The following is a 26610-nucleotide window of genomic DNA, read 5'->3' as shown; positions in this document are numbered from 1 at the left end:
GACGCCGCTGCCTCTGCTGGTGCTTAAGTCTCTTTTCTGGGAAAAACTAAGGAGTACAAATGCGCCCCAAACTGAGTGTATGGGAGAGGCATGTTCAATTGTTCTCCTTTGTATCTCTGTTGTTGTGTGCAGACTATTACTGTTCAACTATGAAGTGCATCATGCTCCGTTTCAATACTGTTCCACATTAAGAAAAAAAAAAAAAATTTAAATAAGCTCACTCCCCCACTTCTTCTTACTAACCCCACTCCAACATTCATACCCCACCCCACCCATGTATGCCTTATCTTCTATTCTGAGGGAGTTACAGGAGCGAAAGTGAACTGACAGAGTTCCAATAGTGTAGTTGTTAGACATGGCAGGGCTGCTGTGGGCTTAACTGCTGGCTGAAAAACTTCAACTCACATCCCGCTGCTCCTCCTCCTCCTCCACCTCTTTCTCATTCTGTTCATTCCTGCCTCCCTCCTTCATTACTCTCGCCTTTCCCTCTGGTAGTCCTGCAACTCCAATCATTCTACTCTTATTACCTGATAGAGGGGCTCACACACACACACACACACACACACACACACACACACACACACACACACCGTGAGTTTCCACTCCTCCTATTATCAGAGCATGTCCCTTGCTTCTGGGGGCCGTCAGGTGGGCTTGATTCAGCCTTTTTTGTGCTTTATTTTCCTTCTGTATCTGTGTGCTAGATCTTTCTCTGTCATTGAATGACTGTCTCTCTTTCCCACCTTTCCTCTTTCATCCGTTGCTTTCCTTCCTTTCCAGGCAGCCAGGGGGACAAATTGACGCCCAGCTGAGCTAAATGTGCCCGGTGCTGAGAGCCAGATGGCAGTGGCAGAGGGATGGAGGGAGCATAGGATGGATACTACTGAGAGAAGGAGCATCTAAGCCGTGGCATGGCAAGGCAACGTGGGGGAGCTAGCTTTACACACTAATAATCCATTAGTGCTCAGGGGCCTCAAATCTGTACACAGGCAATTGCCAGGGATCAGGCTGACCTGTTCACTGCTATGGTGAAGAAGACCTTGAGCGAAACTGGACAACACAATGGACCCAAGATGATAGAGGGACTACTGAAGAGAAAGAAACTGACAATGTCAAGATGCAGCAGGGGACAGGGAGAGGACAAGAAAAGAAATAAAGATAGAAAGGTGCATCCGTTGGTGTTTTGAGGCAGATATTGTATGTTGGTGGCTCATTTATAGCTTCTTGTCTTTCTCTCTCCCCAAAATAAAGAGAGGAGAAGAACTCTGACTGATGGATGTTACTTCTTATTCTGCTGTTTATTCCTGCATTTTAGATTAAACATCCAACTTTAAAAACAAAGTAAATAGCTAAGCTTGCACAGATAATCTATTGGTGGCATAGAAATAGCAGTTTTTATTTGCGCTTTCTAAGATGCATTGTGATGTATGCGTGTGTTATGCTGAACTTGTCTTTGAAATGAACAGAAAACATCCGCTGACAAATCAAGACAAATTTATAGTAACAAGTTAGCCAGTTAAAATATGTTTGATTTTAAAGGCTCACGATTTGAGTGCACGCCACTTATCAAATATAAGCAATCCAACAGAGCAGGCCTTCGCCAAACAGTTTATTTTCACACATATTGTGGTTTCAATTTATGTTCTAGTCTTACATTAATTTCATATGTATACACTATTAGATTCCATAGATTTGTTGATAATGAGCACATAGTTATATGTATATATCTTTATTTGTTCTTACGCAGTGCTTAAAATTCCATAGATTCCCTCTTTTTCCTGTTTTAGATGGTAGTATCCAGAATTGTCGGAATCCAGATCTAACTTTGGTGTTTTGTAAAACCTGTTATAAACTTCTCCTGTATTTTTTGATCAAGCACCCTGACCATTTCTTATGGAGTTATATGCATATATACTGAAAATGTCCCTATCTCTCAATGATAAAGAAACCTTTAAAAAAAAATCCTTGATCTAGGTGGTGATCCAGATCACTCCCAACATTTGATGGAGTTCAAGTTAGACCAAGAAATAAAAAAAAAGCTATGAAAATTAAATCACTGTGTACTTCTTCTTCATCTTCTGCCGCTTATCTGGGGTCGGGTTGCGGGGGCAGCAGCCTAAGCAGGGAAGCCCAGACTTCCCTCTCCCCAGCCACATTTGCCAACTCTGCGGGGGGGATCCCGAGGCGTTCCCAGGCCAGCCGAGAGATATAATCCCTCCACCGTGTCCTGGGTCTTCCCCGGGGTCTCCTCTGAGAGGGACGTGCCTGGTTACACCTCACCAGGGAGGCATCCAGGAGGCATCCTGACCAGATGCCCGAGCCACCTCAACTGGTTCCTCTCGATGCGGAGGAGCAGTGGCTCTACTCTGAGCCCCACCCGGATGACCGAGCTCCTCACCCTATCTCTAAGGGTGAGCCTGGCCACCCTGCGGAGGAAACCCATTTCAACCGCCTGTATACGAGATCTCGTTCTTTCGGTCACGACCCACATGACCATAGGTGAGGGTAGGAACGTAGATCGACTGGTAAATCGAGAGCTTCGCCTTCTGGCTCAGCTCCTTCTTCACCACGACAGACCGGCGCAGAGTCCGCATTACTGCAGATGCCGCACCGATCCATCTGTCGATCTTGCGCTCCATCCTTCCCTCACTCGTGAACAAGACCCCGAGATATTTAAACTCCTCCACTTGAGGCAGGACCTCACTCCTGACCCGTAGAGGGCAATCCACCATATTCCGGCTGAGGACCATGGTCTCAGATTTGGAGGTGCTGATTCTCATCCCAGCCGCTTTACATTCGGCCGCGAATCGCTAAAGCGAGAGCTGGAGATCACGACCAGATGAAGCCAACAGGACCACATCATCTGCAAAAAGTAGGGACCCAATCCTTAGGCCACCAAGTCGGATCCCCTCAACACCTTGGCTGCGCCTAGAAATTCTGTCCATATAAGTTATGAACAGAATCGGTGATAAAGGGCAGCCTTGGCGGAGTCCAACCCTCACCGGAAACGAATCCGGCAATGCGGACCAAGCTCTGACACCTGTCGTACAGGGACCGGACAGCTCGAACAAGGGGGTCCGGTATCCCATACTCCCGGAGTACCCCCCACAGGAGCCCCCGGGGGACAAGGTCGAATGCCTTCTCCAGGTCTACAAAGCACATGTAGACTGGTTGGGCAAACTCCCATGCCCCCTCCAGGACCCCAAAGAGGGTATAGAGCTGGTCCACTGTTCCGCGACCAGGACGAAAACCACACTGCTCCTCCTCAATCCGGGATTCGACTATCCGGCAGACCCTCCTCTCCAGGACCCCTGAATAGACCTTACCAGGGAGGCTGAGGAGTGTGATTCCCCTGTAATTGGAACACACCCTCCGGTCCCACTTCTTAAAAAGGGGGACCACCACCCCAGTCTGCCAATCCAGCGGTACTGCCCCCGATGTCCACGCGATGCTGCAGAGGCGTGTCAGCCAGGACAGCCCCACAGCATCCAGAGCCTTAAGGAACTCCGGGCAGATCTCATCCACCCCCGGGGCCTTGCCGCCAAGGAGCTTTTTGACCACCTCAGCGACTTCAGCCCCAGAGATAGGAGAGTCCACCCCTGAGTCCACCAGCTCTGCTTCCTCATCAGAAGACGTGTTGGTAGGATTGAGGAGGTCTTCGAAGTATTCCTTCCACCGACCCACTATGTCCCGAGTTGAGGTCAGCAGCTCCCCACCTCCACTGTACACAGTATTGATGGAGCACTGCTTCCCCCTCCTGAGCCGCCGGATGGTGGACCAGAATCTCCTCGAAGCCGTCCGGAAGTCTTTCTCCATGGCCTCGCCGAACTCCTCCCATGCCCGAGTTTTGCCTCGGCAACAGCCGAAGCCGCATGCCGCTTAGCTCGTCGGTACCCATCAGCTGCCTCCAGAGTCCCACAGGCCAAGAAGGCCCGATAGGACTCCTTCAGCTTGACGGCATCCCTCACTGCTGGTGTCCACCAACGAGTCCTGGGATTACCGCCATGACAGGCACCAACAACCTTACAGCCACAGCTCCGGCTGGCCGCCTTAGCAATAGAGGCACGGAACACAGCTCATTCGGACTCAGTGTCCCCCGCCTCACTCGGGACATGTTCGAAGCTCTGCTGAAGGTGGGAGTTGAAGCTCGCTCTGACAGGGGACTCAGCCAGGTGTTCCCAGCAGACCCTCACAACACGTTTGGGCCTGCCAGATCTGACCGGCTTCCTCCCCCACCATCTGAGCCAACTCACCACCAGGTGACAGCTCCACCCCCCTCTTCACCCGAGCGTCCAAGGCATGTGGCCGCAGGTCCGACAATACGACTACAAAATCGATCATCGAACCGCGGCCCAGGGAATCCTGATGCCAGGTGTACATATGGACACTCTTATGTTGGAACATGGTGTTTGTTGTGGACAATCCATGACGAGCACAGAAGTCCAATAACAAAACACCATTTGGGTTCAGAGGGGGGGGGACCATGCCTCCCAATCACTCCCCTCCAGGTCTCACTGTCATTGCCCATGTGAGCATTGAAGTCCCCCAGCAGAACAATGGAGTCCCCAGAAGGAGCACCCTCCAGCACTCCCTCCAAGGACTCCAGAAGGGGTGGGTACTCTGATCTGCTGTTCGGCGCATAAGCACAGACAACAGTCAGGACCCGTCCCCCTACCAGGAGGCGGAGGAAAACTACCCTTTCATCCACCGGGGTAAACCCCAACGTGCAGGCACCAAGCTGGGGGCTGATGAGAATGCCCACAGCTGCTCCTCTCACCATGAGCAACTCCAGAGTGGAAGCCCCTCTCGAGGGTACTGGTTCCAGAGCCCAAGCCATGCATCAAGGTGAGTCCAATCTATCTAGCCGGAACCGCTCAACCTCGCGCACAAGCTCAGGCTCCTTCCCCACCAGAGAGGTGACGTTCCACGTCCCCAGAGCCAGCTTCTGCAACCGGGGATCGGACCGCCAGGGTCCCCGCCCCTTGCTGCCGCCCAGCTCACATTGCACCCGACCCCTATGGCTCCTCCCGCAGATGGTGAGCCCACGGGAGGAGCCATAGGGGTCGGGGAACACAAGCACTGTGTTCTTTATTTATTATTTTCAAATCAAGATCTTGATCTTGACATGGGTCTGTGTTACTGTGCTGAAATATTCCAACACAGGCTGAAATTGTGGCTATATCTGCGAGTCTGTTAGCAGAAAAGAACTCAAAGCACGTTTTTCATACATCCATCCATTCATTTTCTTAACTGCTCAGTCTAATTCAGGGTTGCAGGAAGCTGAAGTCTATCCAGGCAATCATTGGGCGAGATTGTACACCCCAGACAGGTCGCCAGTCCATCACAGAGACAGACATAATTTAGAGTAACAAATTAACCCAACAAACATGCATGACTTTGGTTTCATGTTTGGATGGTGGGAGGAAGCTGGAGTACCTGGAGAGAACCCACACATACACAAGGAGAACAAGCAAACTCTGAAAGGCCAGCCAAGGCTCGAACCAGTGACCCTGTTGCTGTGATGCCACAGTGCAAATCACTACGCCACCGTGCAGCCCATTTTTCATACAAAGCAATTTTATGCAAATTGAAAATAGTTAATTAGTTTAAAGATCATCCATCCACATGCAGATTGATGATCATTGAACTACTTTGTGATTAACATCAGATTCAACCAGCAGGTAACATTTCACTTTAAACAGATAACTGTGTTGTTGTCATGGTCTCTGGGTTTTTGTTTGGGGTTTTGTTATCTTATCGTTTAGTTTTGGTCTCTGTCTTATTTTGTACTTTCTTCCCTTCTGGGTTCTGTTTCGCTTTCTGTCATTAGTTTGTCTGGTTTCATTGCACCTGCATCTTGTGACAGCTGTATTGATATTTGAATGTATTGTATCTCAATCAGGAAATCCACCACCTCCTCATCATGACTAACACAACCCTTGGTTTAAAGTAGGCAAAGTAGGTAACAGTTCTCAGTGTTATGGTTGTGAGACTTTTACTTAAAAAAAACAGTAAAGAAAAAGAACAAGGAAAAAAAGCTTTAGATCTTTACAAAAACTTGATCTTTTTGGTTAAGATGTTGGGTGTTTAGGAATCCTCCTGAAAGTGTGTATCAACACCCTTACCACAGCACCCAAGGAAATGAAAAAAAAAAAAAAAACCTTATTAATCCTAGAAGGAAACTCCTTTGCATTTAAAATTTCTCAATATTAAAATTTTAGTGTGGGACTTGTCACTACTTTGCTCTCTCTGTCCCAAAACAATGGCTGGAAAAGAGGAAAGTGAAATTCTCTTCAGCTTATTCAGTAAGACCCTTTGTCTCACTTTGTTTTTAAAGCCTTTACTTTTGTACTAACTTTCTCTTTTACAGGTCTTCCTGGAGACATTCAGCTGTTCACTTCATGCTCCACTTTACGCCACATCGACCCAAACTCCACTATTTACGGCTTACATAACACACAGCATAAGATTAGGACTACCGTAGCAGACCAATGAGATGTGGTAATTTCTCATCTGAGCCCCCCTCCTACTCACACCCCTCTATCCCCTTTCCTCAATATACTCCTATCATGGAGCACAAATGTGTTTCAGCCATCCATGCATAAGCAGCACTAGCTGAAGGCAAACACGCTCGCACACGTTACAAACACAGATTCATGAGGACGTGTAGATAGTGTGAGCTGACATTTAAAATCACACTAGAAGTCTTTGTGTTGCTTTTTATTTGTGGGAGGGTACAAGTGTGTATTTCTAAAAGCAATGATTATGATAACACTGACTGGTCATAAACTCATGAAAAGAGTCCTTTATTCTATATATTTGATTAAAAGATATGAAGAAGAAGAAGTAAATTTTCAAGTTTAAGAACAGGAAACCTGTAATTTAATAATCAAAAATTACCTGATCTTCTTATTAAGTAAGTGCTCAACAAATGCATTTAAATGAAATCTTCCTTCAAATATTATACCGGTTGACCTTGGAGCTCATTTTCTGTGCAGTTTAAAGTTTATTAGCTTTGACACCTATTCCCTCTCACATGGTGCTTGCAAGCACAACACCTTTCTAGTTCAGTAACTATAAGTTTGAGTGCCAAGACTGCAAGGGCCACATCTGCTGGCCTCGAGTCAAATGCCTTGCTATGCATTAACTGAACCATATATTATAAGGAGTATAAAGTTAGTAAATTTGTGAATAAATGATATGAGGTAAATGTGTTTGTTTGTCCATTATTAGGCCTACAATGATTAATTTAAACCTTGGTAATGTCCTTTACAACTGGCTAAAGTCTACATGACGTGGTTTAGCTGAATACTTCATACTTCATAATCTTGAAATTAAAGTATAAGTACTGTAGCATAGCATCACTAGAAAATACAATGGTGAAAAATCCTAACATACCAAAGAAAGAAGTACTGCAACACCAAGCTAACCTTAACCTCTGGCAACATCCCCATCTGGCTTAGTACAGCCAGTATTCACATTTTGAGGTATGTTGTGCATCACTGCAGAAAAGGGACAAGTTCAGCTGTGTACGTCAGCAAATGCAAGATGCCAGCTGTGTTAAGCTGCTCTGTCACTTTTTCTACAAAAACACGCATTCACACAAAACTTTCTCCAGCCTGCATTAAAAATAAAATATGATAGTACAACGTTGTGCTTTGTGTTAAAAGAAAAAAATAAATAAGTGATGGATTATATTCTGCCCTATTTATGACAAAAGATTTTCAAAGTTGCGCTTGTGTCTGAGAACATATTTGACTCTTTACAGGAACTGTTCCAAACCTATTTTCTTGACAACCCCCTTCATGCTCATATTGAAAAGCCATGGACCCCTACCCCACCTTGTGCTGAAACCATGCTTGGTTTTGTGCTTCCTCACTATGAATAATATATTCTGGCTGAGGCCTGTTCTTCAATAAAGCCAAAGTGAAAATACCAACATAGCCTTCCTGGAACGCAACCTTGGTATCACAATGGTTTCCACCCTCTCATACAACACACAACAACCATATCAATATCGTTCTTCCACCTCTGCAACATCTCCTTCATCACTTCCAGACAGGCTTATCGCAATAGCCCTCTTTATGGACTTCCCTCCACTCATCTTCAAAAATTGCAATACATCCAAAACTTCTACAAAAAACATCATCTCACCTGTCGCTTGTTCTGACGACATCAACCTTCTCACACCTATCACCCGCACTAAGAACTAGACCATGAGGAACCGCGCCTTTGCTGCCATTGCCGCTGTTGCCCTCTCCATCTGGAACTCATTCCCACAACCCATTACAAACTCGGACTCATGCAAAACTTAAGATCAATCCTCAAACCCACTTTTCTATAACTCTAAATCCCATTGTCTTTCCTCTGCTATGTAAACCATCTTTAAGTGTCCAAATAAGTACTACATAAGTTTGATCCATTATTATGATTATTACGTTTTGTTTTTTTTTTTTTTAAATAGGGTCAATGTATATGCATTAATCCCAATGGCTCTGAATGTTCAAAGCCTCTGGGACCCCTGTGCCCTTTGGGGATCCCTGATGATTAGCATCCTGGTTTTACAAGATGCTATCAAAGTTCTTGGCTTTGCCATGTGCTGTGGGGAATATTGAGCTGCAGGAATATGAGGGCAAGAGCACTGTCTGAGGGAGCAATAAATGCACTGCGGTTTGCTAATGAGTTAAATAAGCAGTGACAACAAAGTGAAGACATTGAGATCAATATGAAGAAAGTTTTAGCAATAAGAACAGGGGGAGAAAAGAAGAGGAAAAATTCAAGGAGTAAATTAAACAAAAATTGACATTTTCGTTTATTATTACATTATTACAGATAGATTTTTGAGAGTTTACATCCACCCTGAAGAACCAAAACACTACTTGAGGGTGGAAGCTTTTGCATGGAAACTCATTGGCATGTGCTCCTTCCCACAACACACAAAGCTATGTGTGTTTATGAGTCTTTTCAAGGTTAAGCAGCAAACAGTGCTATGAGGCATCCAGGCCAAGTCAGAGGTATGTATGATGTCACCAAGCAACGCCTCACATATAGCTTGAGTACATGTGTGCATGAAAGTGTATATCAGCGGGTACAAAGAGGATGGAAATCTAAAGCAGAGGTGGCTGTTTTGGAAGGACAGTGAGTTATGTGTGTGTCTTTATCTGTGTGTATTTGCATGCCGGCAAAAATAGCCAGTGTTGTGTCTGACTGGAACAGGTGGCCAAACATCACAACACACACTCCTACTATCAAACTCACATCCCATCATAAAGCACACAGTTGTTTCAAAATTTTCATCTTGGGAGCAATTCAATTGATATAATCTCCCCAAGATGTAATAATTTATCTATTGAATCCAAACAAAATGGCATATTACTCCCCATTCTGACATTTTCTTTAAAAAATTATAAAAAATTAGCCTCTTATAAATCAAAACAAGTTCAATGTCAAATTAAGCTCTTGAACTGTCCATCCATCCATCCATCCATCTTCTACTGCTTATCTGGGGTTGGGTCGTGGGGGCAGTAGCCTAAGTAGGGAAGCCCAGACTTCCCTCTCCCCAGCCACATTTGCCAACTCTGGTCTTGGGGGTTCCCAAGGCGTTCCCAGGCCAGCTGAGAGGTATAATCCCTCCACCGTGTCCTGGGTCTCTCACCTGGTCTCCTCCTGGAGGGACGTGCCTTGAACACCTCACCAGGGAGGCATTCAGGAGGCATCCTGACCAGATGCCCAACCCACCTCTACTAGCTCCTCTTGATGCAGAGGAGCGGCGGCTCTACTCTGAACCCCTCCCAGATGACCGAGCTCCTCATCCTATCTCTAAGGGAGAGCCTGGCCACCCTGCGAAGGAAACTCATTTCAGCCGCCTGTAAACGAGATCTTGTTCTTTTGGTCATTACCCACAGCTCATGACCATAGCTGAGGGTAGGAACACAGATTGACTGTTAAATCGAGAGCTTTGCCTTCTGGCTCAGCTCCTTCTTCACCACGACAGACCGGCGCAGAGTCCGCATTACTGCAGACGTTGCACCGATCCGTCAATTGATCTCACGCTCCATCCTTCCCTCACTCGTGAACAAGACCCAAGATAATTAAACTCTTCCACTTGAGGCAGGACCTCTCTCCCAACCCAGAGAGGGCAATCCACCCTATTCCAGCTGAAGACCAAGGTCTCAGATTTCGAGGTGCAGATTCCCATCCCAGCCACTTTACACTCAGCTGCAAATCGCTAAAGTGAGAGCTGGAGATTAAGGCCTGATGAAGCCAACAGGACCACATCATCCGTCAAAAGCAGAGTACCCCCCACAAGAGTCATGGTCGAATGCCTTCTCCAGGTCCACAAAGCACATGTAGACTGGTTGGCAAAACTCCCATGCCCCCTCCAGTGAGGGTACAGAGCTGGTCCACTGTTCCGCGACCAGGACGAAAACCACACTGCTCCTCCTCAATCTGAGATTTGACTATCCGATGGACCCTCCTCTCCTCCTAGACCTTACCAGGGAAGCTGAGGAGTGTGATTCCCCTGTAATTGGAAGACACTCTCCGGTCCCCCTTCTTAAAAAGGGGGACCACCACCCCAGTCTGCCAGAGGAACTGTCCCCGATGTCCACAGGATGCTGCAGAGGCGTGTCAGCCAGGACAGCCCCACAGCATCCAGAGCCTTAAGGAACTCTGGGCGAATCTCATCCACCCCTGGGGCCTTGCCACCAAGGAGCTTTTTAACCACCTCAGCGACTTCAGCTCCAGAGATAGGAAAGTCCACCCCTGAGTCCCCCAGCTCTGCTTACTCACTGAAAGACATGTTGCTAGGATTGAGGAGGTCTTCGAAGTATTCCTTCCACCGACCCACAACATCCCTAGTTGAGGTCAGCAGCTCCCCATTGCCTCTGTACTCAGTACTGACAGAGCACTGCTTCCCCCTCCCAAGTCGCCGGATGGTGGACCAGAATTACCTTGAAGCCATCTGGAAGTAATACTCCATGGCCTCGCTGAACTCCTCCCATGCCAGAGTTTTTGACTTGGCAACAGCTGAAGCCGCATCTTGCTTAGCCTGTCAGCACCTATCAGCTGCCTCCAGAGTCACAAAGGCCAAGATTGCCCAATAGGACTCCTTCTTCAGCTTGACGGCATCCCTCACAGCTGGTGTCCACCAATGGGTTCTGGGATTACCGCCACAACAGGCACCAACGACCTCATGGTCACAGCTCCGGCTGGCTGCCTCAACAATAGAGGCACGGAACACAGCCCTTTCAGACTCAACCAATCGGGACATGGTTGAAGCTCTGCTGAAGGTAGGAGTTGAAGCTCGCTCTGACAGGAGACTCTGCCAGATGTTCCCAGCAGACCCTCACAACACGTTTGAGCCTGCCAGATCTGACCGGCTTCCTCCACCATCACCTGAGCCAACTCACCACCAGGTGGTGATCAGTTGACAGCTCTGCCCCCCTCTTCACCCGAGTGTCCAAGGCATGTGACTGCACGTTTGATGATACAATTACAAAATCGATCATCGAACTGTGGCCCAGGGAATCCTGATGAAAGGTGTACATATGGACACTCTTATGTTCAAACATGGTGTTCGTTATTGACAATCCATGACGAGCACAGAAGTCCAACAACAAAACACCATTTAGGTTCAGAGGAGGGGGACCATGCCTCCCAATTACGCCCCTCCAGGTCTCACTGTCATTGCCCACGTGAGCACTGAAGTCCCCCAGCAGAACAAGGGAGTCCCCAGAAGGAGCACCCTCCAACACTCTCTCCAAGGACTCCAGAAAGGGTGAGTACTGTGAACTGCTGTTCAGTGCATCAGCACAGACAACAGTCAGGACCTATCCCCCCACAATGCAGAAGAAACTACCCTTTCGTCCACCGGGGTAAACCCCAATGTACACCAAGCCGGGGACTAATGAGAATGCCCACACCTGCTTGGCGCCTCTCACCATGAGGAACTCTGGAGTAGAAGAAGGTCCAGCCCCTCTCGGGGGTACTGGTTCCAGAGCCCAAGCCATGCGTCGAGGTGAGTCCAACTATATCTAGCCAGAACCGCTCAACCTCGCGCGCAAGCACAGGCTCCTTCCCCACCAGAGAGGTGACATTCCACGTCCCTAGAGTCAGTTTCTGCAGCCAAGGATCGGACCGCCAGGGCTCTTGAACTGTAGTTTTCAAAATGATTGTACAGGATTTTAGAGTAACATGAGTGAAATATGCAGTCTAGAAACAGCCCTCAATGCAAAGCAATGACCTGCTTTGTCTGGACACAAGCTGTACACCAAATATCTTGGATGCAGTGCATACACATATGCAAGTGTGTCAGCTTTACAACACATTTCCTTTGACAGTGTCAGAACAGTTTTCTTCACACAAAAATGGAACAATGTGTTTGTGTATGTGTGTGCAAAAGCAAGCATCTGAGTGCATGCAGGCATGTGTGCATGTTTAAAACCTCATTTGTTGAAGGCAAGCCAATCTCTGAGGGCTGTATTAGATGCATTATGCACTGTAATGGGCTGACATGTTCATCTGAGACTCTATTCTATGTAGTTAATGAACATATCCATTCTTGTCTTTGTATGTGTGCGCATGTGACTTTGTATGAGTGTAAAATGGCAATATCTAGCAGTTCTTTTTAATCACCCTCAAAAGCAAACATTGATATGGGGATTGTTCCCAGTTAAGATAGAGTTGTGTTTTTATTCAGAGAAAAAAAAAACAATAACACGATTTGGAATTGTTCCTGCTGTTTGTTTGTAGATGTGTGTACTGTAAGTTTGAGTGTGTCTTTAAAGGAGGCACATGGATCTGACAGTTCTGGGTCAGAGTAGTCCCATGGAGTCAGGAAATCTACAGAGGACAAAACTCAAGCACAAACACACATGCACATATCTAGTTATGCATGGAAGAAAATACACCAATTCAATTCTAAGATTGTGCATATCAGTAGGAAAAAGGAAGGAAAAAGGGAGAAAAAGAAAATAATTTCGTAGCAATTGCTACAAGCTAAAGATAATTGTTTTCTATTATATTGTTCTGTCAAATAGTCATCGTATCACCTTTGTTTCTTTCTTTTTCAGCCATTCTGTATAGTTTCTTTGGGATCATTGTGCTGTTGTATAACCAATTTCAGCAAAGCTTTGTCCGTTGGACATTTGACTTCAGATTTGGCTCTACAATACTTTAATATAGCGATTTTCCGAATTGACTGAGTGACTGAAAGATGCCCAAGTCTTTTGGCCCAGATTAGGCCCACAAAATCACACGTCCACCTCTGTGCTTCACAGTTTAAATAGGTATTTGTGTTGATGAGGTGTGCATTACAGCCAAATATATTCATAGAATATAACAGATATATAGAGTATGATATAGAATGAAGAAGGTCAATTTTGCTTTTTAACATGACAGTACATGAGATCAGTGGTTTCAAACCTGGGTCAGGACACCCATAGGGGGTCTCCAGATAATTACAAAAAAATATATCTTACATTTATCAAATGCATCTGGGATTTTACTAGGGCTTTCAAAATTAAAGCATGCCTTGTTAAAAATCTGAATTTAAAATGATTTCTGCAAGAGAAGTCTATTTTGGTCACAGCAGTGAACTGAAAAACATCAAAACCATTTTATTCTCCATATTCAGAAAAATTTTCTGAATAAGTTTTCTAACCTTACATTGAGAGGATGGCTGCAGGATGACCCATCTGATATATCACATAATTAATCACTCAGTCGCCGTGTGGGGATGGGGAGCGCAAACACATTCGTATGTTTTCTTGGAAGTTATAGCTCAAAAAGTTTGAGAACCACTGCATTAGATGAAAATGACCACGTTTTATACAAAAAAAAAAAAAAACCAAAATAAAAAAAACCTAACTGGGCACAGAGATACTTTACTGCCACATCAAACATACATAGCTAAGCTTGTTCCTTAAGAGAATAGAGGATTTAATACACAGAAAAAAAATCCCCACACACATGTAAACACTGCTAACTGCAGGGCTACACATCAGAGGTGACTAAAGCACATAAAACTGTGATATTGTATTAACTTGAGGGCACAAATACACCAGCAATGTTCATGTTAAGATTAGCTTGCCTAATTATCACTGACACATATAGAGTAGTGGGGGTCAGGAGCATCACCAATTGCTACAACCCTATTCTAATATATTTATCCCGCCTAAACTGGAAACATCTGCTATTGTCTGTTATTTCTTTTACACTTCCCTCTTTATTGTTGCAAAGTCCACTCTATACTTTGCAATAATGCATCTATGACAGACAATTCTCAGTGTTAACCTGGACAGAATTAAGAAAATTCCTCTGAATTGCTTCAGACATTCTCCACCATCTCCCCATTGCATGTGGAAATGACCGTGTGCTTGTCATATGCATTAGTGCACATAGTGTTTTAAGTACACGTGTAGCAGCCATAATGTCCCTGAATAACTGCAAAATTACTGCAATAATAATAATATAAATAATAATACAACATTTAGCAAAAATAAGCAGGATTATGAGACAAGCATGATAGCCTCTACCCACAATCCCATCTCTCCTTTCTGGCACACACACACACACACACATGCACATGGAGAGATACACACAGACATGCCTGCATGTGTGGAAGCAAGCAGCCCAGGGCCATGTACACTAACAAGCAGCCATGTTTCCTTCACAAGAGGCTGCAGCTAGCCAGTCATCGGCAGCAAGGTTTTTCTCCCTCTGCTCAGTTTTATGCTCACACACAGGCACACACTGTGACATCATGCCACGCATTTAGACCAGCGGGTCAAAGGGTAACACAGCTTTATGTGCTGAGGCTTCGTTGTCGTCATGCTCGGTAACTGCAACAACCCTTATTCAGCTCCCTTTTGACCAAATCCTAACGAAAAGCCCACCAATGTGAAAGATGGACAGACTCACAACCTCTCACTCCCGTTCCAACTGACATGCAGGTCAGCACATACAGAAGTGAGGCTGTTTCCTCTCAGGTAATTACAGGTGGGCTTTGCCCCCCTCTGCAGGGGTCTCAACATCCAGCTCAGACCTCTACAATCTTTTCCCTCATCTACCTTTCAACCGACTACATTACCTTTCTGCCTACTAGACATTTAGATCCTCCTTTCTGGCACACAGCCACGTATGAGCTTTTGAAGTGAAGGTCTATGTGTCTGTATCCATCATCTTCACACCTGCTTACTCTGATGACGATATTCCACGACATGAAAGAGTGGTAGGGGTTCCCCAGCACACGTGTATTACAAAGAAATCTTACTAATACATATGAATATTTAAAAGATTCTAAAAAGGGGATGATTTTGAGAAAATATCTGAAAGTATAAGACTGGGCATACCAAGACCTTGCATTGTTAATGTGAGCTTCTACAGAGCATCTTTACTTTTATGTCAACACAACCCGCTTAATACACCAGCCTGGAACCTTTTTGGCATCAGAACCCAGGGGGAAGGTAGAACTTTGCTCTGCTGTTGATCCAAATCCAGCAGCTCACACCAAACTCTGCAGTAAAGACAACTCCCCAGATGGCCTTAAGCCCACCAAGATGACAAACCGTGCACACAAACTGTGTGTCTGTCACAATAAATAAAGGACGCGACACCCCCAGCCCCCCATCCCTTCCTCAAATTAAGGGCCGACTGCTCCTCACCTGAGGCAGCGCGGCGTTGATCTGCCGCTGGAGCACGTCTCTCTCGTGCAGCGCCCCCTGCAGTTTAGTTTGAGACTGAATCAGGGTCTCCTGAGTCTCCCTGAGGGACTCCAGCAGCTTGTCTCTCTCGTCCAGCATGTTGACCATCAGCTGCTCGAAGTTGGCCTCCTGATCCGAGCCGTTCGGTACGCTGCCGGTGCCTCTCGGAGGACCAGCCGAGTCTCCTTCGCTGATGGTCGGCATCACCTCGCACATCATCTTCCCTGCTCTGTGGTCTGGCCAACGCTATGGGACACTGTCGCTGTCGGGATTAAGGAGGGGAATGTGCGGGTTACAAGCCTGATAAACAGACTTACAATAACTGATAAGAGGGCCTATTAACGCCGCACAGCAAGGGACCGCCGAGCCAATCGCAGTTACGCACCTTATTCCCATTGGGATACATTATATTGGTTCTCATGCATCAAATGTGCGCTCCTAAGCTTTCTGTCGCCGTACCTTCTCAGACTGGTTGAAATGATGAGATGATGTTTGACCTTTCATCCATATCAGCCGGCGTTTTTTCACCCAGTGAGCAGATCCGCCCTGCCCGGCGAGCCATGCACTCACATGTAGAAATCCCGGCGTGATATGATTGACAGCTCAGAGATGGACGGGTACGTTTAAAGGGGTGGTGCCCGCGAGCACAACCGAGAGATCATAGTAGCCTGCATTCAGACGGGGAAAATCAAAAGAAAAAAACAAACAAACAGAAAAAAAAGGGAAGAATATTATCCAGGAGGTCGGTGTCCTTGTTCCTGTGGATGGTGAGAGCGAGTGTTCACCGCAGCCGCCTACTCCGCTTCCATCCCTCCACACAGCCACCGGACCGACGCTCACTCCTCCTCCCACACACACAGTGGCTGTGCCTCACACACACACACACACGGGCGCACGCACACACACACAACTCTGCAGTTGCCACTACCGGCTCTATAAATCAGGGGCCAACTCCCCATTATTATAATAAGCGTCCGCACCGTGTGCACGTGCAAAGGTGAGGGCTGAAATTAGCATCGTTTACTCATGTGATCAACATGGACTACAGTTATATCAGGTTACAAGCTGGCACAGACTTAAACCTTAAATTGTGAAATGTTGCTGAATGACCATCAGCATCACTGAAACGCGCCTGACCTGAGAGCACGAGACGTGATGTGGACTCAGCCTGATCCAGTCAGACAGTGTTCACAACACAGCGCACCCTGCAGGATGCGAAATCATCCTGCAAGAGGTGACATTAAACATAAAACTGCCTGTATTTGTGTGTATATGCATGTGTAAATATAAATATAGAGCTATGAACAGACATTCCTATGTTACTGGTTTATAACCCTAAATAAAATTCCACCTCCCCAAAACCCCTTGTTAGATCAAGAGCTATAGGCTACATAACTCAACTTAACTTTATTTATAAAGATCTTTAAAACAAACACAGTTGGAAGAAAGTGTTGTACATAGACAAAGCAACTTGAGGAACAAACAATTAACATGGAAATAAATAGTAAGATGATTGGTTATTGTTTTTAAAGCTGTTTAAAAAATATGAAAAAATTAAAAATCTTAAAAACAAACCATGGTGCACTGAAACAGAAAGTTTCTTATTGAAAGCCAAAGAATAAAAAGGGCTTTTAAGGTGTGTTTTAAAATGCACAGTGATGATGATCGTGATCTACTGCAGCTCCATGTCTTGCTGTGGCCAGGACTTTGTTAAATATCTCATAGAGTGTTGGATGCTAGCATCTACAGAATGTGACTAAAAACTGAAAAGACTACAATCAAGTCGCCTCTTTCCCTCCTACTTGAATTACCTTTTATGTTTTGCAATCTTAAACATAGGCTTTAAATCTGTTCATTTATCCTTAATTACCCTGATCTAAAGACACAAACAGATGGTGCTTCATTAAATTAATCTTATAACACAAGTTCTTAAGCTAACATGTTTAACTGCTAACTATTCAGTGAATACAGATAAAACTTAGACATATGTTTAACTCGTTGGATGCCAGCCATTGTTAAAGGAGAGGTCAAATCACTTTTTAACTCTCACTTTAAAAGAAAACTCGTGATTGTGCGGCTCTAGAAAATGTCCGCATACTTATGGATACAGGGCTATTACTTGTTTAACCATAGCATCCTACACCACATCATTTTCTCTAAGGTCTATTTGCGTGTGAACCCTCTAAGAACTAAAGTCGTAAAATTGTACGAGCACTACCAGGCCACGCAACATAAAGCTGTTACCACTTTCCACCGCTAGGTGGCAGATGTGTGACTCAGCCGTCGGTTGTCTGCCAAACCGACGTGATGCAAAATATAAAATTCCCTTCTAAACTCTTCTGCATTATTATCATTTTTTCTCATTTACAGTACAATATACATATGCAATATTTTAAAATATATCTATATATTAGAACTGATTGATAGACCCAAATAAACCTTATGGGTGATAACCGGAATGAGTGTGCATAATTGTTTACTTTTATGAGATCTGTAATTAAATACACAGATACAACTATATTGTTGGTATCAATTTAGTTAGATTTCACTGACGTTAATATATACAGATTTACATAAAGAATGACCAAATACATTAAATTTATGCCAGTTGGAACTTAATCCAGGTAGTTCCGCAACAACTGTACTCTGTAGTATTATTTCTGTGAAAGTAAAACGATTTTTACTTTAAACTCATGAAAATGTTTAAATATTTAAAAGGTTTGTGACTTAAAAAACCTTTCTGCAAATGGCTCTTGTCACTCAGATTTTTGTGTAATTTAGTAGTTACTACCATTGCATTATATTCAGAGGTAATTGTGTTGCCTCAACGAGAAGGTAGGGTGAGAAGCTACACCCAAGCTTAATTCCCTAGTTGCTGTAATTTTTTTTTTAAAATCACATTAAAACTCAGCAACTTTTGTTTTCCTACAGTCCGTTTTGACAAAAATATAAAATATCTTGGTGTTTAAGTCAAGTTCTTATTATACTGTACTGTTCCAATGAAAATAGATCTGATTTGCAAATCTCTATGCCTTCATTCAGTCATTTTACACCGCCTTTCGTTCTTGCTGATGGTCATATAGCGCCCTCTAGCGGTGGAGCTAATGCATTCAAAACTAACACTGCCAACTCAATGGTCCTTATGTAAAACTTTTAGTACTGTATTTTGAGTTCACTGTGTCTTATTCTCCGACATAAATAATAAAAAAAAAACCTAACCTTACTTCGTATGGCGAGGACCCTAATAAAGAAACAGCACACAGGTTTTACGATTAACACACATGGTATTCTTTTTTTTTTTTTTTTTTTCTTCAAATCTTTTTCATTAAACTTCTGGAATAAACTGTGGTCATTTCTGATTATTTTACACCATATCAGTATTTGAACATTATATCTTTTGATGTATGATGGGAAAAATACCTTGTCTGAGAAATCATTCATGGTATACTGTAAACAGATTTTTATACCTGCAAGGCTTTTACTTCACTGTAAAATAAAGCATTGCAATTGAATTCAGTTTTTTTTTTTCAAGAAAATATATGAGGTTAGTCAACTGTAACTGGTTTGATAAAATCAAATTTCTTCCCCACCTCCTCATCTATGTCTCCAACTTTTTTTGGAGGGTAGATTATTCAAAGTTCAATGCCAGTTATTAAAATGAATATGAACTGACCATATTCAGTCATTGATCCGTTCTTCTCTATTCTGCTTGAATCCCACCTGCCCATCATCCTGCCTGTCTATTTACGACAGACCTCAGTTAGCCTGACTTAAACCAGTTACAATAAATCCTATATATAATCCAATATATTTACAAACACCAGATTACAGTCTGCATTTGGAATTTAGGAGTTATCCACAACAGCTCTGCATAGTTGCTGATTGAGAGTTCAGTAGTTGATCATGTTGATTGATTTAAAGTACAAAAGGTATTGTTATATTGAAGTTGAAAGCAATATGCTTTGTTGCCAAAAGGGGGATCTCTGTGAATGAAGGTGAAGAACAAAGGGTATGAGATATTTCACACTTTTAGAGTTCTGTACTCAAAAAAGCATATAAATAAATATTTTTCATTTAAATTTAACTTTTGGTAATATTACACCATATGTATGAGTCTACCCTTACAGTATTTTCAGTGATTTATATTTAAACACAAGCTGTGTGCTGTAGAGAAGGAAAGAAACAATTTAAATGTTATTCATGTTGGATCCAGTACCATTGTAGATAGAAGGACCAAGAAGCTAACTAATGAAACAGTCAATACATGAACAAACTCACAAATTAGAAAATAAATAAGTCAGCAATTAAATAAATTGAAGTGGGAAGCACAGACATTCCCACTGTACTTTAAATCACAATTAGCGCAGGTCTTTTCTACAGGCAACTTAGGTAGTCCCTAAGGGCGCCACCAGCTGGCAGAGCACCCACACCTTCAAGCCAAATCTACCAGCAGAAGTTAATAAAAGTCTTGGCTTTGCCGCGTCAGTCTTCTTAACAAGCATCAAAATGAAAATACATGAACACATATGGAGCACACAGCATAGAAAAAGGCGAAAGGAAGAAAAAAAAAAGGCGCAATAAAAAAGGAGGTCTACCACTGTAAAACCATTTGCATGCGCAATAAGCAAAGGTTTTCTATTCTGATCAGTATGCTAAACTGATAGAACACCAGCACTGACATCTGTTAAAGAAGATTAGATAATTATTTTTCCCAATCAAATAATATTTTTAGACAAATGTCATTCAGATTTATCCAGCGAGGCAAGACTGTTTTTTCTGATAATGTCTATTGGAGGTATTACTTTTTATTTATTTATTTATTTATCTATTTTATTGAAATTCCCTTTGGGTATTAATAAAGTATTTTTCATTTCATTTCATTTACTCAAACAGGATCCCTCCGCCTCATGAAGAAGACAATCACACTCTCGCGAGACTTGCAATGTTACGTCATTCCATGATGGCTGAAGACCCCGGCGGAACATTTTTTATTCTGTGTGTTATTTTTCACTTTTTCTCCTTACCTCCGCTTGCCATAGAGACATGGCAGAAGTCACAGCCCCGTTAGACGTTTACATATCATTGGTATCGACATGCCCAAGAAAGGAAGCCGAAAACGGCTGAACTTTAGGGCCGGGGACGTTTGTTCAGAATCAGGTAGGATATTAGCTCGTACGTTAACCCGCCAGCTGTTAGCTTCCGCCTTGGCATTGAAGCTAACCTACTTTTCTTTGGTCTGTATGATTAAAAGTAGTTTAATATTATTTACGTTTGCCCCACTGTACTAATTGGTGCTTTAAAGGAGTACTAATTTGACACATTAACAAGTCTAGCTGGCAACCCTCTCCTAAAGTTTAACCCATGAATCTATGACAAGCATCCAGGTTAATGTTAATGCAAATGTCTCCTTTCTTTTCCTTGCTTTAGTCACTGTTGCTGATTATGCCAATGCAGACCCAGCGGTTGTGAAGTCAGGAAGGGTAAAAAAGGCTGTTGCCAATGCGATTGAAAAAGAAGGTAAAGCTTTGGATAATAAATACAGCTGATGAAATCTGTCTGACAATGTCTCTATTGACACTAAAATAGGCTAATGTATATCTTTCAGTGAAATTGCTCTGTGGCCTGGAAGCATCTCAGGGAGCCGTGGAGCAGGTTCTCTCCTCAGCTGTGGGTAGCAGAGCAGAGGCTTTGGGCAGCAGTGATGACTTGGATCCTGAGGAGGAAGAAGGAGAAAGTGAAACCAAAGCAGCACGCAAAAAGAAAAACAAGAGGAGAAAGGGTATATTTATCACTTTTTGTATTTATGGTTACTCAGTTTCAGTTGAATCCTAACCAGGGTTTATTGTTTTATCTTCTCAGAAAGCAGTGAGAGCAGTGATGGGGAGGATTATCCAGTGGACATTTGGTTGATGCTTTCCTCTTATATTCGGCCAGAGGATGTATGCAGATTTGCTTTGATCTGCAGGAATGCATGGGTGGTCACTTGCACTGCAGCTTTTTGGACTAGACTATACAGAAGGTGTGTTAATTTTTTTTTTTTTTTTTTTTTTTGCATATATTCATTCAAGTTACTGTTGAATCTGTTTGTCTGTCTTGTCTTTACTGTTATTATGGGGAAAAAAAGTACCTGAAAAATGTATGCACTTCCCCTGTTAGTACTGCTAGCTGGGAATTAGTTTAGTGTAATAATTTATTGTACCTTTTTTCTTTTAAAGACATTACAGGATTGATGTTGAACTGCCATTTCGTCTTCAGCCTGACTCCATAGATAGGATGCGTTGTCTTCGGGCCTGTGTGATTCGTTCCCTTTTCCATCTGTATGAACCATTCAACTTGCGTGTGTCAAAAATTCCCGCACTGCCAGAATCCACACCCACCACCCTACTTAATTCCAAGGTACTCAAAAAGTATTGTGTAACTTTAAGTGGTCAGTATCTTATGTGCAGTAGATGGCGGTCAGCATGTTCTTTGTTTGGAACATAGCATGGTTCCTGACAGCTGAGCGAAAGCTAAAAGCTGCAAAGAAGGGGGTCTCTTAAAGGGGAAATTCAACTATAAAAACAAATCAAACCTTTAAAATAAAGACAAACAAAAAATGTCAAATGGTTTGAGCTCATGCTAAATTGTTTTTGTTTGCACCTCTGCCTCTGTTGTTTGCACTAGGTTTGCATTACTGTTGATACTACGTGGTGTTGCAGACTGTGTTTTCATGCTGCAACAGGAGGTTTTGCAATTGAGAAAGTCTGAATTGTTTGCAGAGGTGATGGGGTGAAAGAATCTACAACATACACTAGCTCTAAATCAAATTGCAATTTATTTATTTTGAGGTTAGACTTGTTTTAAATAGTGTAAATTTGTGTTTTTATTGACCTCTTTGACATTAGATTTCTGGTTAAGAAAGCTTCTAATTTTCCTAATGTAGAGCAGTCTGATGGCTTTCATCTAAAAGTGAGGTTATTTAATACAACGTTTACACTAATAAAAATGTATACATATAACATTAACGAATAACACATTTTAAGCAATTTATTTAAGCAACATTTAGGCAGAATAGTTTGAGTTACATTTAATTTTTCTTAAACCTTTAATCACTAACCATCACTGATTCATCCATAGCGACTAAAGTCCGTTATTGGTTCACTTGTGAAATTTTATACAAGAAGTAGGAAAATGTAAGAGCCATAAGTACTCACGAATGCACCAATAAAAGATGAAAACTGACACTTTGTCTGGGTTTTGAATTATAAATCAATATTATAAATAACTTTCTCTTTCTGCAGTGTTTACTCTTCTGGGTCAAAAAGGTGTCAGATGCATCATGGGAGTTCAACTTCAAATTTAAGAATGAGGTAATTGCTCCATTTTTGTTCCTTTTTAACAAAAGTCCACTTTTACTTTTTATTAACATTTTAATAGTAGTTCGACCAAAAATTGATATAATTTTGTTGCCGCTTTGCCTGTAAGCTTTGTTAAATGTGTCTGATTATTTCCGGCTTAGCAGCGACACAGTAAGAATGGCTGTGCCAAGTCCTTGCGCCTGCCTGAACAATACGAAGATGTTCATATGAATCCTGAGTCTGACTGCTGTGTGCTTCAGATCACCACACTCAACTACATCCTAATCCCTGTGGTCATGGGCATGACACTGACCCTGGTAAGTAGCTCCTCAATCAGTGTACAGATCAGTTAAAACCTGGAATTGATCATTACAAAAAATGCCATAAGATAATTGTTGAACACTTTTAAATACAGCATTTTTTACAGAGTTAAATGTAGGGCTGCAACGATTACTCGGGTAACTCGAGTACAAAAATTGATCGCGGCAAATTATTTGTCGCGAATCTGTCGCCTGCGTTATGTCTGTACAGTATGACTGTTTCACCCAGACTGATGACGGACATGTCAAACAGCAGCGGCGAGTGGTTTGCTTTCTGTCTGAAGATTCTCGTTGCTTTGGTCTCTAATGGCAGAGAATGAAGAAGAGGGGAGGAAAAGACCGAAAAAGTCGCAAGTGTGGGACCATTTCACACTCATAAGGGCAGAAAACGTAGTGCAGTGTGTGTGCTGTAAAGCAGGTCTTAATGTTGCAGCACCTGAAACGAACACCCCCCCCCCCCCCCCCCCCCCCCCCCATATTTTAAAACATTTTCCTCACGCATTAGGTAGTAACAACACATGCAACAGCTTCACAAAAATAAATTAATAGATTTACTTTGGTTGAGTTTCTCAGATTTTTTTTAATTTTTTTTTTTTTTTTTACAAATTATAATAAAGTAAATAAAATAATGGTTAGAGTACTCGATTACTCGAAGAAATAATTGACAGAGTACCCAATTCCAAAAGTACTCGATAGTTGCAGCTCTAGTTAAATGGTTCAATGAGAAATGCAACCAAATAGTGTTTTATTGTGCTTGTCTTCAATCATACAATGAGACCAGCTGAACCAGGATGGAATTTATGTAGTATGAGTAAATATACAAAGGTTCTCATATTTTTAAAGCTTTTTAAAGTTGAAATATTTCACTGAAGCTTTCATCTTTTTTTTTTTTAACAAATTAATTTAAAACAATTAAAGAAGATGGATTTGTTTTATATATTTATAAATATCTTTGCTCATTGTTAGCTAAAAAAAAAAAACCTTTTTAAATTATTCCCTAATCCGCATGGCTTTCTGTCTCTATCATAGTTCACAATCAATGTGAGTACAGACATGCGGCACCACCGTGTTCGTCTAGTCCTGCAGGACTCGCCACTCCAGCGGGGGAAGAGAGGGGATCAAGGTGGGACCCCTGTGGTATTGGATCCTGTTCACAGTGTGAGGCTCATGGACTGGTGGCACCCACAGTATCCCTCCTTGCCTCACACATGAAATTGCTGCCCTCTTTGTTTACTTCCCATGTTGGAAGATCAGGAATCCCGACTGTTGTTTCATCAGATTTATGAAACAGAAACATTGCAGTAGATCACATTCAGTGACCCTTTGCACATATAAATTTTGATTGTTAGGTGTTTAAAAGATAAAAAAACATACAGAGACTGGCCTAAAATATAATCAAACATTTCGGACTCATCCACACTCTTCACAAAGAGGAACATGTATTTGTTGTGATCAACAATATTTACTAGACAGCACCATATCCTGTAAATGTATGCCTCTGTCTCTAGATGATTTCTTAAAGCTCATGAAAGAATTGATTAACAAGGTGGAAAACGTATCCATCCAGTGTATTATCTCATTCTCAATTGTAAATTTATGTAAATCATTTGGCACTGGTTTAAATTTGGACATGCTGCATATACACAACTTTATTCTTAATAATTTCTTATCAGTTTAATTTGAATCACTTAAGGTCAAGTGACTATTAATGACTGCTCTACAAAGAAGGGGCCAAAGAGATGATTCACTTCATAGATGATGCACTGATATGGGAAGGGCTTAAGCTTGGTCATCCTCCTGATTATTTGAGCAGTCTTCTTTCCTGCCATATGGAGATGGTCATTCTTAGTATGCGTTGAATGTGATGAATGTTTCCAATCAAATGCTTTGATGTGCGTTGGTTTAATATTTCATCTGGTAGTTTCACTCATGTAACTTGATTTGCACAATTTACCCCATGGCAGAGGATAGCTGGATGTTTTGCTTAGTTGTAGATTGTATAAGGAGGGTTTTACTTTATCATGTGAAGGTTCCATGGAAAAATACATCTCCTACTGAAATAAAACGACTGCCCATTTAAATCTCTCCAGTCTTCTTTCTGAAATGTTTGAGCAATGCACTTTACATTTCCATTTGTTTCCACCTTGTGGTTGATCTCAGTATTACCTGTGTTGAATTTAAAAAGCACATCTGTTCCTTCTAACAGGTTATTTTCCAGAGATCTTGTAATATGCCTTTAATATGGTATATAACATAAGGATTGAGACCAAAAATAGACAAGCTAACTATAACATCACAAACACACGTGTGTGCATTACAGTATAGAAACACATAAAAGAAAACCATCAATCTATACCAGGGATCTCCAACTCTGGTCCACATGGGCCGTAGTCCTGCAGATCCTAAAAGTTCCCCTACTACAACCCATTTCACTCATGAAAAGTTGTATGTAATCCTGTTAATGAGACACTTATTTGAGCCAGCTCTGTTGCAACAGGAAAACATCTAAAACCTGCTGGATGTCACTCAAACACTGCACATGCACACAAAACACAATTCAATGGAATTCTCTATAAACTAAAAAACAACACATTCTATGAATTTATGTGAAAATCAAAGGCTGATGATATCTGGGTCTATTCTACAATTAAAAAACATACCCCTTCTTATCACATCCCATATTATTAAATAAAATCTGACCACATCTGGAACACCATTCCCTGGACTGATGAAACTACAGCATTTCTAATGGGACTCATGAAAAGAAAAAAGTGTTAAGATGCTTTGAAAGATAGAAGACTGCAAGCAGTAACTTATTGCAAACATGGTAAAAGGAACGTAATTACACACACACACACACACACCTGTGAAATCGAGCTGTCCACTTAGGAAGCAACACTTATTGACAATCAATTTCACATGGTGTTGCGCAAATGGAATATACAACAGGTGGAAATTATAGGCCATTGGCAAGAAACACCCAATAAAGGAGTGGTTCTGCAGGTGGTGACCACAGACCACTTCTCACTTCCGATGCTTTCTGACTGATGTTTTGGTCACTTTTGAATGCTGGCGGTGCTTTCACTCTAGTGGTAGCATGAGACGGAGTCTACAACCCACTCAAGTGGCTCAGGTAGTGCAGCTCATCCAGGATGGCACATCAATGCCAGCTGTGGCAAAAAGGTTTGCTGTGTCTGTCAGCGTAGTGTCCAGAGCATGGAGGCGCTACCAGGAGACAGGCCAGTACAT

The 26610-nt window shown here is 42.7% G+C and overlaps 2 protein-coding genes across 4 annotated transcripts in view; one reads left to right on the top strand and one right to left on the bottom strand.

The window, feature by feature from the left end:
• ppfia4 (PTPRF interacting protein alpha 4) overlaps positions 1-15923 on the bottom strand; it is a gene marked incomplete at both ends in the record, with an annotated part of 67048 nt that extends 51125 nt beyond the window's left edge. The window contains one exon of the mRNA XM_079242997.1: positions 15666-15923. Within this exon, the coding sequence (XP_079099123.1) occupies positions 15666-15923 (258 nt within the window). The remainder of the gene's footprint in view (positions 1-15665) is intronic.
• A 4750-nt stretch (positions 15924-20673) lies between these two features.
• On the top strand, positions 20674-25364 carry tmem183a (transmembrane protein 183A). Of its 3 annotated transcripts, none has more exons than XM_079241555.1 (8): positions 20674-20861; positions 21132-21221; positions 21310-21483; positions 21564-21723; positions 21920-22100; positions 22985-23053; positions 23302-23358; positions 24391-25364. In XM_079241555.1, exons 1-8 carry the CDS (start codon positions 20798-20800, stop codon positions 24571-24573), a joined length of 978 nt encoding a protein of 325 aa, XP_079097681.1. In that variant the 5' UTR covers positions 20674-20797; the 3' UTR covers positions 24574-25364. The 3 variants fall into 3 exon arrangements, with proteins under 3 accessions (XP_079097681.1, XP_079097680.1, XP_079097679.1); XM_079241554.1 differs by having other exon boundaries at positions 23206-23358; XM_079241553.1 differs by having other exon boundaries at positions 23203-23358.
• Positions 25365-26610: the final 1246 nt, after the last annotated feature.

Source organism: Telmatherina bonti (genome assembly GCF_933228915.1).
Source record: "Telmatherina bonti genome assembly, chromosome: 6".
Taxonomy (NCBI): Eukaryota; Metazoa; Chordata; class Actinopteri; order Atheriniformes; family Telmatherinidae; genus Telmatherina; species Telmatherina bonti.
The sequence above is the reverse complement of the archived record's forward strand: the minus strand, read 5'-3'. Positions and strand labels throughout refer to the sequence as shown.